The following is a 17,665-nucleotide window of genomic DNA, read 5'->3' as shown; positions in this document are numbered from 1 at the left end:
GGGGGTCGCCGGGGGGTTCCCGGTTCTGGCAGCCGGTACCGGCGGCCCCTCGGGCGGGTCGGTTCCGCCGGATCCGCCGCCTCCTCCGGCGCTCCCCGGGGATGCCGGGTCCCCGGAGGTGCCGGTAACCGTGGCCGGTTTGCAAAGGGGAGGTGGGAGAAGGTGGGGGGAGCGGCGGGAGCTCCTGGGGTCACCGGTGAATCCCGGCAGGTCTGGCTCAGCCGCCTCCGGCGGGGCCGGGCTGCGAGCACCTGGAGAAGGGCTCGGTGCCGCTCCCGGCCCCTCCTTTCATTTCCATGTTTCTCAGCAGCGCATCGAAAAACCCAAAAAGGGTAAACTTTGTAACTGCGGCAGCGGCGCAGGCGGGTGGGGGTCTGGGAGTCCCCGGCACCCCCTCTTTAACTTCCGACTGGGGGAGGCTGGGCCGTGTCTGTGTGTTTGGGAGCAAAAACTGGTGAATGAAACACAATCCCGGCTCCTTTGTTGTGTTTTTGTTGTGTGTGGAGCACTCTCTGCACGGTGAGCTCCTTGGGAAGTAGCTCCATCCAGTCACGCCTCTGAGCTTTGACAAAGTTGCCTTTTCAAGGCTTCATTGTGAGGGTTTTTTTTGAGTTGGAGAAGTCTGAGGATATCTCTCTCTCTTTTTTCTTTTTTTTTTTTTCTCCTTGTATTTGCGGAAGAAAACAATCTCTGCCATCACTTGGGGTCTTTTGGAACCTAAATTGGTAGAGAATGAGGTTTTGTCTGCCATTTTCTAGGAATAGCTGTCCTTAAATGCCCGTGGGTACTGAGTTAGCAACTTCCACACACAAATCAAAGCACATTTAAACACTGTAAATACTACTGTTTGCTAGTGAAGTGATATTAATTCATTTTATCTTCTGTGAATTAAGACTGGCTAACGAGCGAGAGCATCTATGAATGGATTTAAATGTGCTTTATCTTGTATGGTTTGTTCACAATTGTGGTTAAATCCCTACCTAAGATCCTACCTGTGTGTGTGTGTGTGTGTGTGTGCTGTCACTGCTGCAGCATTGCTTCATTTGGAGCCCTGGGAAGAACGATTTTCCTTCCCTCCAGCCCCGAGTAGCCCAGTCCCACACGGGCTGTTACCTCCCTTAAGTAAAGAGGGGACTGGCCAAGGCTCATATAATTAATGGTAATGCTAATTGGATTCTCCCTTTTGAACACTCAGCACGGATCCTACTTTACCCAGAAGATAAAACACACGTTCCTGCTGTAGAACAGAACCACAATGCCACTGCACATTTTTAACAACAACATCTTTATTACTACTTAAATCTCTCTTAACTGGAAATCCTCTGGCTTGGGCCACGCACATTCTGCTGAGCTGTAATCTCTGCACATGGCTCTTTATTTCTGTGCCCAGATCAATTATTGAACGAGGTCATTACCTTGCTAAAATACGCCACTGCAGATGGCTAACATAGAGATCCCTCTGGCTAGAGCAGCTTGCCTCTGGGTATAAATTTACCTGAAGGAAACAGTCCTTTTCCAGGGCTAATCTCTTAGGAGAATCCTACCTAAAGCTGATCCCTGCTCTGGAGGTTACCACGCAAAAGTGTGATATCTGACCATGATCTTTGGATCCCGTGGCAGCTGTGTCAGCAGCGCTGAGCAGGAACTGGGCTCTGGCCCCTGGGGCAGCGAGGTGCTGGGTGCTGGTGAGAGGCACCATCCCAGCTGGAGATAAAGCCCGAGCTTCTGCGTCCTCCTCGGAACAGCGATAACAATCCTCTGTCAAAGTCAACACTCAGGTTGGCTCCTGTCAGGATACGTTGCGTGGGCTTTATGGGGAGAACCTGCAGAGGTTGCAAGTGGGTTGAGTAAGTTCTCGGTGCCTGTGGAGAGAAGTTATAGCTCCATCTCACCCCCCTGAGCCCACGCTCCCCCGTGCCCCTCTGGCTGCTCGTGCTGCTGCTCGGTTCTACGTGACTTTGGCTGCGTGGTTTGTCGTGAGGTTTGTGTCACGTGCTCCCCTGCACCCAGCCTCTGATAAATCCTCTTACGCCGTCTTTTATTCTCAGAGGGCTCTTGGGTAGAAGAGGCTTTCCAAGCCGAGAATAAGGCCACTTCTTATCAGCTTGTTTATATTCTGAGTGCTTAGGTAAAGTACTTCAAGTTCTGGTTGTGGTTTGTGATCTTGTCCTGGAGAACATGCTATGACAGCAACAGCACTTTCATTTTTTCTGAATTATGCTCACTGAAGGAGAAGCTCAGCTGAATGAGTAGAACCTTACAATCTTAAGAACAATTTCTCCCTCACCGTTAGATTTGTGTGCTAAGTAGCACGATCTTGAGATTGTTGTTTGTGCATCTTAAACACAGAGACCCCCATGCAGAACCCTCTCTTTTCACTGTCATTTTGCCACTTGTAGGAGCCCAATGCGGTAACTGAAACAAAATGCTGAAAAATGGGTCAAATTTTGCTAACGTGGTGTGGAGTGTTCAGTGTCCCAGCTGCTGTATTTGCACGGTAGCTGCCCTGTTATGTTTTTAGGAGCAGCAGGTTGCATTGAGGCTCTTGTTTCTGCTGCGGTGACTCTGTTCCGCGCTGCCCCGAGGTTTGGGGGGATGTTGGTGCTTTGGTCTCTATTTGCAGATTGGCAGAAACACTTTAAATGGCAGCGTGGTGGGGTTTGGTTTTTTCCCCCCTCCTTTTTTCTTCCTTTCTTTCTACTTCCTGTCTTGCTTCAGAAAGTAAAAAACCTGTTATTAACGTACATTTTTGGGATTCTTGCGATAAAGCCCTGGATTTTGTGCTGCTAAGCCCCAGGCTGGCTTAGCTGTAAGGGAGAGCCAGCAGCAACCTGTGCCCGTTGCTGGGCAGCTCATGTTGGCCCTTTTGATGGAGGGGAAGCTGCAGCATCACAGAACAGCTCTGTCAAAATAAACTCACTCTGTCGGGTGCCTGTGGGAGAGGCTGTGGGACACTCGGTTTCTCCCCTCAAATCCAAATTGGATTCTGCTGGCGGATTTTTGCCAGTGTTTGATGAAGTGTATTGATAAATACACTTTAAGAGTGTAAATACACTTTAAAAGATAAAGAACTTTTTGTGTTTAAAGTGAAACTTTTTGGTTTGTTTTTTTTTTTTTTTTTTTCTTTTTCCAGAAGCAGTTGGCTCTGAAGGCATCAAGCAGAATGGGAAGAAGCTCTCGGGCAGCCTGAACCGGGGCCACGACAGCACGGATAAAAGTACCCCCAGGTACCATATCTCTCTCACTCCTTGCAGAGCTTTGGTGAAGCGAGAGTTGTGCTCGTCAGCTCTTTGTGGAAGGTGCAGAGAGGGGTGAGAGTGGTGGTTTTGCTGATTTAGCTCTGCCTCCCCTCCGCAGAGGATCTCTGTAAATATCTAGAGCACCAAAATTCTGGGGGACAGTGCGTGGATGGAAGGAGCTTGCAGTGGGGAAACTGCTGATGCGTGGGTGTCTAGAGGGAAAAAAAAATATAATAAAGTGCAGAGAGCTTTCTGCTTGGGCTTCCTGCTTTTCAGTTGGACACGGAGTGGGAAGTTGGTGTGTGTGCAGGCGTGTGAGGTCGGTGCACACACCGGCGCTGCAGCCACCCTGCGGCTGCCTTATCTGCTTCCATCTGCCGGCGACCGAGCCGGCTGCAGTCCCCGGAGGTGGTGGGGTTGAGAGCAGAAGTTGGCAACTTTTTGAGAGAAGAGAATCTGTAGATTGTAGTTAGGAGAGGAAAAAAAAAAAAATGAGCACGCTGTCAAAACTTCAGTGGAAACTTCAGCGCGGTCTCTCGTGCTCTAGTCCCCTATTTGGGCATATTTTTGCTGTTGAGTGGGACAGGACCCACCAGCGTTGTTTATTTTGAATTCGGAGAGCTTTGGCTTCGGGCCACCCTGTCTCATAGATACACTCCTCAAACGTTACAGTTTCATTTTCCAGTTCCCAGGACTTTGTGGACCCTTCGGGGTCTGTCTGTGCTGTCCTTGGCACGGCCGCCCAGGTTGTTGACCTTGACTTGATACCATCCATTTGCTTGTGGGAACTCCCAAGCTGTGGCATTATTACTGCTGCAAAAGGAGTTTGCAAAGTCACAAGATAATAAAGAAAACCACCTCTACCTCCACCCACTCTGCGCTGCCTCCTTTCCAGGCAGAGCTGGGATTTTTTTCCACCAGAAGGAAGGCTTTTAAAACAAACGCGGTTTTTCGTTCTTGTGCTGAGGTCAGAAGGGCTGAGCAGAGGCAGTGGAAAATGAGATTTGCATTTGCCCCTGTAAGCAGGAAAGGGACATGGGTTTTGTACCAATATTGAGGTGTGAGTAGGGTGTGCTCTCACTTAACAGCCTGCACTGGGTTAGTGAAAACCATTTGTTATTTCTGTTAAACTGGTTTTATCTAGAGATCTGAACTGTTCTAAGAAATGCCCATTTCAGTCTTGTTTGCTTACCCCAGCCATTGATTGTTTGTCTGTAGTGAAACAGATAAATGCGAGTGGAGTGGCAGGAATAGGCTGTTACTGGGGTATGTGTATTTGGGTTCCATCACACAGTTTTGCTTTCGTTTGCAGGCAAAACAAACTCAAACCTGAAGTGACAACTGAAATGGTGCGGTCCTCCAGCATAATGGATTCAAACACGGCTTCAATCTTATCAGAACCAAATTTTGGACTAAGAGATACTATTGTTAAATCTCAGCTTCTACAAATGGAGGATTCCTACACACACATCCAGAACTTCAGGTACTGATCATTCCTGAGAAGAAGGTATTTTTGTGGGGAGTAAGTTAGTTAGCATGAGCTGTCAAAATAACTCACCTGTGTTATTTCATCGAGTATCCCTGCAAATAGGAGTTTTTGTAGAAAACTACAATCCATACTTTCCAGAACAGCTTGTTTTCCTTGTTTAGGCATTAGCAGAGAAGGATTTCATTCGTGTCTCTGTCAAGGTTTGCCTCATGGTTCTTGTGGAGAAAACAGCTTTTTTGAAATTACTTTTTCCTGTGCTTGTTTCAGACTGTGTCTGGAAATGCCTCAATTCTGTGCACCTCTGGCCTTCGCTCTCACTGCTGCTGTTCACCATTTATCCCTGTAGCTGTTCCAATAAGCTTATAAGAGCTTGGGTGAAATATGTAATTAGGACCAAAATTTGCTGTGGTTGCAATCCTTTTATGCATGTCATCCTATGAATTTATCATTTCAAACTCCTACTGTGCAGCTCTCATAGTCTTTTTTTTTATACTGTACGTAAAAATGTGTGTCCTTCTGTAAAACATGTCTATAAAGATGCTACTGTAATTAAATATTTTCTGTAATTTATATCACATTTTCCTGATGCCCCGCCCGGAAGAATGTTACTCCTAAATAGTTATATGTAGTATTACGTGCGTGGGTTATTAATGGTGGTCTCCTAAATAGTTATATGTAGTATTACGTGCATGGGTTATTAATGGTGGTATTTCCAATTTCCATCAGCTCTAACACTTGCAGCTCTGGGATTTAGTTAATTTCTTTGCAGGTTTTTTGTCGGGACGTACAACGTGAACGGCCAACCGCCCCGAGAGAGCCTCCAGCCCTGGCTGAGGTGTGATGCTGAGCCCCCAGATGTTTACTGCGTGGGGTGAGTGTCTCTTTCTGGACGACCTTCCATGCCTGGACCCGGGGTAGCTGCTTGTGAAGGTGTTGCATGAGGTGTTTGACAGCCCAGCTGAGGGGTGTCTGCAGCATTTCACCCCCTTGCACGCCCCGGAGTGGGGCTGCGTGGCCTGGGAGGGCTGTGCTGCTGGTGGTGTTTGGGCTCTCTGGCACTGCCGTGTTAGGAAATCTTTAATGCCATTCCATTTAACACCAATAGTAATTTAGCTTTACGTTTAACATACACCTAAACTCAGCATGACTGAATTCATGGAGTATAAATTGATTTAGTTCTTTCCCAGAGGAAAGGGCTGGAGAGTTATAAACAAGTGCATGCATCCACGGGTTCCTTCCTCTAACACAGTTTCCAGGAGCTTGATCTGAGTAAAGAAGCCTTCTTTTTCAATGACACACCGAAGGAAGAAGAGTGGTTTAAAGCTGTAACTGATAGTCTTCACCCAGATGCCAAATATGCAAAGGTAAATGTGGCTTTTTGGGGAGGTTTGAGTGTGGAATCGTTTTCCACTTGGGCCTCTCTTCCCTTTGCTTTTTCTTTTTCTCAATCTCTGTGTCCTCCAGAGGCTCCTTGTCCTCAGGCTTTCGCTCAGTGGCAGTGCTGAGGTGCAGGAGAGGGTGCTGCTGTGGCAGGGGCAGGACAGGAGACCAGGTGTCCACGTGTGAAGGATGCTCCTGGTCTCTTGGGGGAGGAGAGCAGCAAGTACCTTAGCTTTTCCATGTCCCTCTTGGCAATGCAGAGCAGAATGAGTTGTGAAGTTATCTTGGTAGGAATAGTGCTTATGTTCTGGCTCCTACTGTGAAGTTATCTTGGTAGGAATAGTGCTTATGTTCTGGCTCCTGCTGCTTCTTAGGTCTGCTTTGTCTCTCTTGTTGAAGGGAAGCTCCTTCCATGGGCTCTGCTGGTGCTGTAGGTTTTGCTTTGGGCTTCAGCTTCATTTTGTGGGGTGCTGGTCCCTGGCTCCCCGCTGTGCTGTGCTGCTGGAGTCCCAGTGAGCCCAGCTGGTCCATCGGATGAGCCTGGAGCTCTCTCTTTCTTCATCTGTGTTTTGGTGACCTGTGTTCTGGACTTGGGTGATGTGCCTGCTCTCATCAAACCTCTCCCCTTCTAGTATTTAATGGAACAGGATCTGTTTTTCAGGTGAAACTTGTGCGGCTTGTGGGAATCATGCTTCTCTTGTACGTGAGAGCAGACCTTGCTTTGAACATCTCTGAGGTGGAAATTGAGACTGTGGGAACTGGAATCATGGGCAGGATGGTAAGAATGGCAACTGCATGAAAAGGGGTGGGATTTAGAAGAGCCCTGGAGAGCCCCTCTCCTTAGATGTGGTGGTTATTCCTCCAGGAAAGGGGTGCAGCTGCCTTTGGAAGCACATAGTCCTGTCCCTGTGCCAGCTCAGGACCTTGCCATGTGCTCGCAAAGGCTCAAAGACCTTGGGGGAGAATCTTTTTCTGAAGCTTTTTTTTCCTGATTGCACACACTGGGCTTTCATTTCATGCGATTGTGATGTTGGCTGTGATTTTGCCCAAAGCAAATGACACAAGGAAGCATAAGTAGAAGAAACATGTCTATCCAGATTAGTTTTCCTGAGGAGGATTTCCTGGCCCCTCGCCATTCCACACCACGGGGATGTGGAGCCTATGCCCATTGAATGTAGTTTCTGTGAAGGTTGCAGCTCTAACTTCTCCAAGGTGTTTTTGACCAGCTAAGCCATGTGCTTCCTCCTCCACTTACAGCTTTTTTTTTATGGGTTGTGTTGAAAGATCCAGTTTGTTGCTAAACAGGTTCCAGGACTTGCTGAAGCAACTGACCAGCTCTCTTGCTGATTTTAATTTCCCTTTGTACCAGCTAACTCCTCCATTACAAACTGGGTTCCATGTGCTTGCTTGCTGTGTGCAACCCTCATGTGAGGTACTGACTTGAATTCATGGAGTAGTTATCACTAATTGGCATTTTCAGCCTTTTCCTTCCTGTGGGATTAAATGGTCGGCCTCAGTCTCTCCAGGCTTGTCCACTGCTAGTGACTCATTTGTGGATTCATCTGTTGTGCAGAAGCTTCTGACCAAAGTCTTTGTCTTTATCTTTCAGGGTAACAAAGGTGGTGTTGCCATAAGGTTTAAATTCCACAACACTAGCGTGTGCGTTGTGAATTCTCACCTTGCAGCTCACATGGAGGAATATGAGAGGAGGAACCAGGACTTCAAAGACATCTGCTCTCGGATGCAGTTCTGCCAGTCGGATCCAAATTTGCCCCCTCTCACTATCAGTGAGCACGAGTATGTCTGCCATCTGTGAACGGCTACGTGGGGCAAGGAGGAGCCTTGGGCACGTCTGGGGTGTGAGATTCTCTCTGGGGGGTGTCAGAAGGGGGTGCCCAGTGGTGTAACCCTGGTTTTGAGAGTGGTCACCTACACGGTTCCGACAGGTCACTTTTCTGCCTTGTGCTCCTCCAGGCCTTGTTCTGTTTTCAAGCATGAAGTGGGAATGGGGCAATCATGTGCTTCGATTTCCCCCATGGCTTGTGGGATTTAGTCTGTGTGGAATATTAAAAGCAGCAGTTATTCAGAGGTAGTGGCAAACATGCAGAACAGTTCAGGGAACTACTGGAAAGAGTCCAGCGAAGGGCAACGAAGATGATTCAAGGATTGGAGCATCTCCCTTATGAAGAAAGACTGAGAGAGCTGGGACTCTTTAGTCTGGAGAAGAGAAGGCTGAGGGGAGACCTTATCAATGCTGACAAGTATCTCAAGGGAGGGTTGAAGGAGGAGGGAGCCAGACTCTTTTCAGTGGTTCCCAGTGAGAGGACGAGGGGCAACGGGCACAAGTTGGAACAGAAGAGGTTCCACTCAAACATGAGGAGAAACTTCTTCACAGTGAGGGTGGCAGAGCCCTGGGTCAGGCTGCCCAGGGAGGGTGTGGAGTCCCCTTCTTTGGAGATTTTCAAGCCCCACCTGGATGCTCCTGAGTAACATGCTCTGACAAGCTCTGGGCAATCCTGCTTCAGCAGGGGAGGTGGACTAGATGATCTCTATGGTCCCTTCCAACTCTAAAAATTCAGTGAAATTCAGTGAACAGGAGTTAAAAACAGGTAGAAAATGGAGCTTCTCTCCAAGTTTTCACTCTTCCTTGCTCTCTCTGGAGAAGCACAGACCCACCCAATGATGGTGAGATCAGGGGAGCTCAGGCTGGCACTGGATGGTGTGGGGCTCTGCTGGGAGCTGTGGGGCTCTGCTGGGAGCTGTGGGGCTCTGCTGGGAGCTGTGGGGCTCTGCTGGGAGCTGTGCCTCTAGTTCACCAGCCTGTGCTTCGGATGTCCTTAACCCTCTCAGCAGGATCCTGGTCTACCTTCTCTTCCAGTGTCATCTTATGGTTGGGTGACCTCAACTATCGGCTGGAGGAACTGGATGTGGCAAAAGTGAAGCAGCTGGTGGATGAGAGAGCGTTTCTGGAGCTCTGCCAGTATGACCAGGTACTGGTGTCCCTCCTGCCTGCAGGTGGTGCTGAGGGTGCTCCATACAAACCCCATGGTGCTCCTCAGCCTTCTCAGTGCCCAACATCTCCCTTCGAGCTCACGTGGAAGTTGTGCTTGACCTTAGTTAAAATTAAATCTGTCTTTTTTTTTTTTCTTTCATAGCTAAAGAGGCAAATTAATGCAAATGCAGCCTTTGAAGGCTTTACAGAGGGAGAGATTTCTTTCCAGCCAACCTACAAATACGATGCTGGCTGCGATGACTGGGACACGAGGTATGGTGATTGCCTCATTTGCGATGCTACCAATGGCTAATGTTATCACTAAAGGAAGTAAAAACAAAGCTAAAAAGAATTGCAGATCTAATGACTATAAACATGAACGGTTCTGAGATTATTGCAATTAGTTGCATCGTTTTGGTTCGCGCTTTTTTTCCACCAGGCAAAATTTTAGGATCTTTTATTTGCTGATACCTGCTATATCTGCTCAGTGAGAGCACCAGGGTTGGAAATGGTGCGTTTGTGCTGTCTGTACCTGAGTGCATTCTCCAAAAGACTGTGAGAGCCATTATTCCTGCAACGCACTACACAGAGTGGCTGAGCTGCTCTTAGTGAGCTTTGGCTTCAAGTGTGGGGATGAAATCTGTGCAGCAGTCAGTGGGGAAAAATAATATTAAAATGGGGACTTCGAATGTAGAACCTGAGTTCTTGTTTTTCGTTGTTCTTGCAGTCAAAAGTATGTCTGAGTATTTCTTTGTATGTTGATTGTATCAAAAGAACAAACCAAATAATTGCATCTTTGAAGAGGTAGAAAGTAAAGCATGATATCGAGATGCCTGACAGTAAACAATCAAACCTTTTATAACTACTCGAAGAAACTGTGGAAAATAGACCTTTGATAGAGAATGAGGCGCAGGCCATGTCAGGAAAGGAGTCTCTGGGAGAGCAGGATTCTGCCGTGCGTTGTCCTTCCTCCAAACTGGGCCTGGAAACTCTCCTTTTTCCTCTGTTGTAGTGAGAAGTGTCGCGTCCCAGCGTGGTGTGATCGGATCCTCTGGAAAGGGCAGAACGTCTCTCAGCTGAGCTACCGCAGCCACATGGCTCTGAAGATCAGTGACCATAAGCCAGTCAGCTCTGTGTTTGATATCGGGGTAAGTGCCTCAGTGCTGAAGGAAATAGCTCTGTTGACCTTGTGCTGTGTGTGGGGAGGAGGGAGGTTCTCCTGCTGATTTCCCTCTCCTCCGCCTTTTATGGCATCCAGGAAGAACAATGGCTTAAAAGGTGGGCTAGATAAGGTACAGAGATAGGATTGAGAGAGGATTGTTCCAATGGCTTAAAAGGTGGGCTAGATAAGGTATGAGATAGGATTGAGAGAGGATTGTTGTTCGTAGGGAGCCAGGGTTGTGCTACCTGATACTTCAGTTAAGCAGAATAATGCATGAATATCTGTAGGTCTTTTTTCAGAAACATTCTTTTGCCTTTTTTCTTACTTTCCTAATAACTTTCACAGAAGCTTGTAGTGCAGGAATGCTACATCACTGTCAACATAGTAGTGTGTTGTGAAAGCTTTTTTTTTTTAGGAGGGGAAAAAAAATATCTGTAGGTATTTTTTCAGAAACATTCTTTTGCCTTTTTTCTTACTTTCCTAGTAATTTCCACAGAAGCTTGTAGTGCAGGAATGCTACATCACTGACAACATAGTAGTGTGTTGTCAAAGCTTCTTTTAGGGGGAAATAAAAAAGCTGATCAAGAGCTGACTGGGTGACTTTTGTGAGTTATGGCAAGGTCCTTTACTGTTTGATCCTGAGGAGATGGTGTGCCAAGAGGCCCTGTTCATTACAGGTGCTGTGTGCTCCAGTGTGCTGCAGAAATCAAATCACTTCATGTGTTTCCAGCTGTGTTACAGCTCTTCTGCCCAGTAAACACCAGTTGGTGCAGTGTGTGTCCTTTTCAGGTGAAGGTGGTGGATGAGGACCTCTACCGAAAAGCCTTTGAGGAAATAGTCCGCTCCCTGGATAAGCTGGAGAATGCCAACATCCCCTCGGTGACGCTCTCCCAGAGAGAGGTAGGGGCAGGGTATGTCCCTGGGCTGTGTCTCGCTGGTGACACCGAGTCACCCTGGGCCCCAGAGCCTGTTCCAGTGGTAGGAGTTTATGAGATGGATTCTAGACCCTGAGATCTGCTTCCAGAGAAGCAGAATATTTTGACTTCCAGCTGTTCTCTGTTTACGAGCCCCAGAAGCAGTTGTTTCTGTCTGGATGCAGGTAAATTCCACTCCCAGTACCAGGCTGAAATGCAGGGTGTGTTACTCCCTGAGCTGGGGAGAGACAGAGTTAAAGGGGGGTTTGTTGCCCTTGCTCTGACTTGTTTGAAACATAAAATGTAAAACCTGAAGGGTTTGGAGAAGGTCACAAAACCGGCATTTGCTTTGTGTGTTGGGGACTAAAAAAGATAAGCAAATGAGACATTTGAGGCTACAGCTATCTTCCTCTCAAGTTCTGTTGGGTTATTTGAGGGAGCATTTGTTTTAAAGGGCCCACTGGTGCAGACAACTTCAGTGTATGGAGTGAGGAAATGTAATCCTGGAGGAGACGGGGCACGGGAGCAAGAGGGTTAATCTGGGGCTCAGGGTATGGTGCTGCTTAATGATTAAACCAGGGGACAGGCATTGCTGCTGGTGCTTGGCAAGGTGGAACTGATGATGTTGACTGACATTTGTTTCTAGTTCCATTTTGAGGATGTTAAATACATGCAGCTGCAGGTGGAGAAGTTTACAATCCACAATGGACCAGTGCCCTGCCATTTCGAATTCATCAGCAAACCTGATGAGCAAACCTACTGCAAGGAGTGGCTGATTGCTAACCCCAGTAAGGGCTTTCTGCTGGCAGGTGAGCTCGTTGTTCCTCTCATGTTAATGACCTAAATTGTCACCTTCTGGCTTAATTCTCTCTGCTATTTTGAGAGCACTATGTCCGTTTGCAGGCTCACTGCTTTAATACCGTTTTTTAACTGAGTATGGGCTGTTTTTTGGATTTTTTTTATCTTTTGGCAGACGCTAAGATCACAATTGAGTTGGAGGTGTTTGTCAATAAATCAACAGCTACACACTTAAACTCTGGAGAGGAAAAACTTGAAGATATCTTGGTTTTGCATCTTAACAAGGGGAAGGATTATTTTCTATCTGTAACGGGCAACTACCTGCCAAGTTGCTTTGGGTCTCCCATTCATACGCTGTGTTACATGAGGGAACCGATCCAGGACATGTCAGCGGAATCCATCCGGAAACTTGTGAGTGAAAGATTCCCTTCAGAGCACATAAGAACCACTGAAACTAGAAGTTAAGTTCTGTTTATTGCTGGAGAGCCTTCTTCCACTCCCTTGGTCCATGGTCTGAGGGTGCTGATACCCCTCGTGTTCTCCTTTGCTCCATCTTCACACCTCGCATTGGCTCTTCACGTGCATGGACCAGCCCATTTCACAGAGAGAGCACTGAAAGCACGTTTGCTCTCCCTGTACATCTAAAAAAGGTGTGCAGCTCCTCAGTGTAGACCTTTTCTCTGCAGCCATGTGTGTGTGAGGCTTGATGTAAGCTGAGTTACGTGAAGCACGTGTATGAGAGCAGCTTGCTTCTTCTGTCTTGACTTCTGATGTGATATAAATGTGCCTGTTGGACTTGTCTTGTGTGAAGACTGGTCACTGAAGCCACATGGTTTCTCAAGTCTTAATTCTCAGGCATAAACTCTGTGAAGCATCTTTGCAGAGTTGAATAAGAACTTTGCTAACTACCTTTTTCTTTATTTTACCTCCCGGACACCTCCCTCTCTCAGACCCTGATGCCACTAGAAATGAGCGATGGTATTGTTCAAGGTGAAAAGCCTATGGACATTCCAAAGGAGCTGTGGATGATGGTGGACCACTTGTACCGCAACGCTTCCCAGCAGGTTGGCAGCGTTTGTACTGGAAACACAAGATAATTTGGTTGCGTTGGGTTTAGTTTTGAAGATGATACTGCTAATGGCAGTCCTTGCTATCTGTGGGTGTTTGGCCAATGGTAGAAGGGTAAAGGATGTCTGTGATAAGTGATGCTGGCACCTGGGGTTGCACAATTCCGTGATGGTGGCCTTGTCTGTGTGTGGCATGTACCAGCACTTCTCTCTGTGGCAGTGCCACAGCATTACTAGAGCTGCTCCTGGTGGGCTTTGTGCTGATAACTACCAATTTGGAGAGATTCTTACAGCCAGATTATAATGACGTTGCTCTATTTACCCAAATAACTTTTATTTTCCTTGAGACTGATGGATGGTTTGCTTTGCAGGAAGACCTGTTTCAGCAACCAGGCCTCAGATCGGAATTTGAGCAAATCCGAGATTGTTTGGATAAAGGAATGCATGATACCCTCTGTATCCTTTCAGACTGCTGTCCAGTGAGGCTCACTGTGCCTTAGAGATCAAAGCTGGAAAAGAGCTTATCAGTCTCCTATGCTTCACAGTGGTTTTTTAAATTACTGTCTCTCATCTCGTGGTAACTGAGATCTGCAGTTCCTTGTTCCTTGCTCCTCCTTGCAATCAGCACAGACTCTCCGCTGAGTCCTGGCGATGCCGATGAATGTTTGCTGGTCAGTGGGGATCAGACCTAAGTGCCCGACTGCCAGCAGAAAGAGCTTGCTCTGTGGAGTCAAGTGATTTGACTCAAAGCTGTCAAACAACAGGAGGAATTCTTGAAGACCTAAGCAAAGATTAATGTTTCAGCAGAAATATGACCCAAACAGATCACGCCTCTTCCTTAACTGTCTTTGTCAAACAACAGGAGGAATTCTTGAAGACCTGAGCAAAGATTAATGTTTCAGCAGAAATACAACCCAAACAGATCACACCTCTTCCTTAACCGTCTTTGGGGTCAGTTGGCAGCAACCACTCGGTAGCAGAAGCCCTGCTGCTCTTCCTGGAGAGCCTGCCAGAGCCCGTCATCTGCCACAGGTTCTACAGCAGCTGCTTGGAGAACACTGACAACTACCTGATGAGCAGCCAGGTACCCCCCAAGCCGTGAGAGGGGGCCCGATTCCCCAGGGAGGGGGGGGAAACTGGTCTATGCCAGACCAGTAACAGGTTTTTGCTCTCGGAAACTTAATCATCTGATAATAGAAAGGATCTAGATCTGGTGCTTCTTGGTTATAAAGAGCTGGTGGTGTCTGTAGATGGGGTGATGGTGGTAGTAGATAAGGCTGCAAATCCATTTCCGTGTCTTCAACATAAATGTTTTTTTTTCCCCTCCTCAGATTATCTCTAACCTGCCGGGGTGCCATAAAAATGTATTTCAATATCTAATGGCGTTTCTACGAGAACTACTGAAAAATTCAGGGAAAAACCATTTGGATGTGAATATTCTTGGTAAGGCGAGCAAAATAACCGTTCTGTTTGGAGGGGCTTTGTGGTTTCTGTAACAAAACATGTTTCTCCAAAGTGGGTGCTGTCACAGCCTCTGCTGTTGTGCAGTGTTTAATAATGACTGCAGGGTCCATGGACCCACAGCCCCCGCGGTGGCCTGGGGGCTGGGAAAGGACCAGGAGACGGGTCACTGGGTTATCCTGTTCTGAAGTCAGGCCCTCATGGGGTTGGGGGAATCACCCGTGACGTCCTGCTGCTGACAGGTTCTTACCCTGTGGCTTTTGTTGTTAGACGGGTCACTGGGTTATCCTGTTCTGAAGCCAGGCCCTGATGGGGTTGGGGGAATCACCCGTGACATCCTGCTGCTGACAGGCTCTTACCCTGTGGCTTTTGTTGTGGTTATAAAGAGCTGGTGGTGTCTGTAGATGGGGTGATGGTGGTAGTAGATAAGGCTGCAAATCCATTTCCGTGTCTTCAACATAAATGTTTTTTTTTCCCCTCCTCAGATTATCTCTAACCTGCCGGGGTGCCATAAAAATGTATTTCAATATCTAATGGCGTTTCTACGAGAACTACTGAAAAATTCAGGGAAAAACCATTTGGATGTGAATATTCTTGGTAAGGCGAGCAAAATAACCGTTCTGTTTGGAGGGGCTTTGTGGTTTCTGTAACAAAACATGTTTCTCCAAAGTGGGTGCTGTCACAGCCTCTGCTGTTGTGCAGTGTTTAATAATGACTGCAGGGTCCATGGACCCACAGCCCCCGCGGTGGCCTGGGGGCTGGGAAAGGACCAGGAGACGGGTCACTGGGTTATCCTGTTCTGAAGTCAGGCCCTCATGGGGTTGGGGGAATCACCCGTGACGTCCTGCTGCTGACAGGTTCTTACCCTGTGGCTTTTGTTGTTTTTTTTTCTTTTTAACTGCAGCGAGTATATTTGGTGGCTTGTTACTCCGACCTCCTCCTGGGCATCCTGCGCCTGACATAACTGAGAAGAGGAAAGCTCAGCAGTTTATCCATCAGTTCCTCTTGAGAGAAGACAATTTAGCATGAATTTCAGATGCAGCTAATCTGATGTTGAGATATCAAGTCACTGTAAAAATGTTTGGGTTTTTTTTTTTGTACAGTATACTGGCTTTTTATATATATATATCACAGTATTTTATACAATCTACTGCTTTTGAAGGTCGAACTTGTGGTCCAGGTGGGCCCAGGCCTCCATGATGGCCATAGTGTTGCTCAGCATGCAGACAGCCCACTGCACTTTGGCCAGGTCACCCCCGGGCACCACCGTGGGAGGTTGGTAGTTGATGGCCACCTTGAATTCTGTGGGGCACCAGTCCACAAACTGGATCGCCTGGTGTGTTGTAATGGCTGCAATGGCCACGTTCACATCCTGGGGCACCACGTCTCCCCAGTGCAGCAGGCAGCAGGCCCTGTACTTGCCATGGCGTGGGTCACATTTCACCATCTGGTTGGAGAACTCAAATCAAGCGTTGGTGATCTCCAGCACTGAGAGTGGTTCGTGGTCAGCTTTCTCTGCCGAGATGATGGGCACGTAAGTGGTGAGTGGGAAGTGAATCCATGTGTAGGGCACCAGGTTGGTCTAGAATTCGATCAAGTCAACATTCAAAGCGCCGTTAAATCTCAAGGAAGTAGTGACCGATGAGACAATCTGTCCAATCAGCCTGTTGAGGTTGGTGTAGGTGGGACGCTCGATGTCCAGGTTGCGGTTGCAGATGTCACAGATGGCCTCATTATCCACCATGAAGGAGCAATCTGAGTACTTGAGAGTGGTATGTGTAGTGAGGATGGAGTTGTAGGACTCCACTCCTGCTGTGGAGACCTGTGGGGCTGGGTACACAGAGAACTCCAGCTTGGAATTCTTGCTGTGCTCCCTCCTGGGGAGGGAGGTGAGCCTGGAGTCTGTGCCTCCCCCAAAGTTGTGAAAGACCAGGAAGGAACCCTTGGAGTCCACTGCACTGGTCAGCCTGCAGCAGAATAATATATATTTACCTCTCTCTGCTAAGGACTGGAATAACTATCCCAAATAATACAGCAATAAATTCTGCTTAGAGGATTTCCTGGCCAGAGCACACCCAATCCCTAGAGTGGATTCACGCCGTATGTCACCCTCCTGAACATCTAAAGTGTCCACGTGTTAATGTCTAGTAAATCATACTGTTGATCAGGCAATTTGAATCACGAGTCACTTTAAGCTGTAAAGTGTATCAAGTTTCTAAACAAGCAAAAATACAGAAGCTGATATTTACACTGTATTTTATTTAACTTGTATTAAAACTCAAAATTTTTAAGTCCTTGTTATTTAAATAAAAAAAATTCTCTATGCATTTTCCCAGCCTCTCTGCCAGTTTTTACTGTTGGCCGTTTCAGGCTCTTGGTTTGCTGACAGGGATGGGAGTCACGTTGTAAAATGCTTAATGCTTTAATATTGTGTCTTGGTGTTCAGCCTGGAGAAGAGGAGGCTGAGGGGAGACCTTATTGCTCTCTACAACTCCCTGAAAGGAGGGTGTAGAGAGCTGGGGGTCGGTCTCTTCTCCCAAGTCACAGGCGACAGGACAAGAGGAAATAGCCTCAAGTTGCACCAGGGGAGGTTCAGGCTGGATATTAGGAAACATTTTTTCCCTGAAAGGGTTCTCAGCCATTGGAATGGGCTGCCCAGGGAGGTGGTGGAGGCCCCATCCCTGGAGGTGTTCAAAAGACGGGTTGATGTAGTGCTGGGAGGTCTGGTTTAGTGATGATACTCCTTGTTTGTTGTGTGGGTGTCTATTTTTGTCAAAGTTGGGTTGACGGTTGGACAAGATGATCTTTGAGGTCGCTTCCAACCTAGAAGATTCTGTGATTCTGTGATTCAGGGCATGCTCTAGTGCCCAAGATTATTGGTTTGTGGTGGGATGTTGTGTGGGTGGGTGATGGTTTTGGTTTGGTTGTTGTTGTTGTGTGTTTAGGGGGTGGGTGGTGGTGTTTTTTGTTTTTTTTTTTTTTTTTTTGGGAGGGTTGGACTCGATGATCTCTGAGGTCCCTTCCAACCACTACGATTCTGTGATTCCCGTGGCGTGCACAGTGCAGCGGCGGGGCCCGGTTTCGGTGGGGGCGGTGAAGGCCCCGCGCTGCCCCGGGCCGCCACCGACTGCGCAGGCGCGGCTCCCGCCAGCCTCCCCGCCCC

The 17,665-nt window shown here is 47.7% G+C and overlaps 1 protein-coding gene and 1 pseudogene across 1 annotated transcript in view; one reads left to right on the top strand and one right to left on the bottom strand.

The window, feature by feature from the left end:
- INPP5B (inositol polyphosphate-5-phosphatase B) overlaps window positions 1–16,829 on the top strand; it is a 22,616-nt gene extending 5,787 nt beyond the window's left edge. Inside the window, exons 4-20 of the mRNA XM_014946582.1 lie at window positions 3,134–3,227; window positions 4,552–4,722; window positions 5,498–5,599; window positions 5,978–6,092; window positions 6,770–6,886; window positions 7,718–7,905; window positions 8,987–9,098; window positions 9,264–9,373; window positions 10,113–10,248; window positions 11,052–11,162; window positions 11,823–11,985; window positions 12,150–12,385; window positions 12,925–13,038; window positions 13,413–13,497; window positions 13,998–14,125; window positions 14,373–14,484; window positions 15,407–16,829. Of these exons, the coding sequence (XP_014802068.1) occupies window positions 3,134–3,227; window positions 4,552–4,722; window positions 5,498–5,599; window positions 5,978–6,092; window positions 6,770–6,886; window positions 7,718–7,905; window positions 8,987–9,098; window positions 9,264–9,373; window positions 10,113–10,248; window positions 11,052–11,162; window positions 11,823–11,985; window positions 12,150–12,385; window positions 12,925–13,038; window positions 13,413–13,497; window positions 13,998–14,125; window positions 14,373–14,484; window positions 15,407–15,531 (2,219 nt within the window). The 3' untranslated portion in view covers window positions 15,532–16,829. The remainder of the gene's footprint in view (window positions 1–3,133; window positions 3,228–4,551; window positions 4,723–5,497; window positions 5,600–5,977; window positions 6,093–6,769; window positions 6,887–7,717; window positions 7,906–8,986; window positions 9,099–9,263; window positions 9,374–10,112; window positions 10,249–11,051; window positions 11,163–11,822; window positions 11,986–12,149; window positions 12,386–12,924; window positions 13,039–13,412; window positions 13,498–13,997; window positions 14,126–14,372; window positions 14,485–15,406) is intronic.
- The window catches only part of LOC106890558, a 3,301-nt pseudogene continuing 1,285 nt past the window's right edge, over window positions 15,650–17,665 (bottom strand).

The sequence above is a fragment of the Calidris pugnax genome, unplaced genomic scaffold, assembly GCF_001431845.1.
Source record: "Calidris pugnax isolate Ruff unplaced genomic scaffold, ASM143184v1 scaffold113, whole genome shotgun sequence".
NCBI classification, from domain to species: Eukaryota; Metazoa; Chordata; class Aves; order Charadriiformes; family Scolopacidae; genus Calidris; species Calidris pugnax.
Note: the sequence above shows the minus strand (reverse complement) of the source record. Positions and strands in the feature narration are given on the sequence as shown.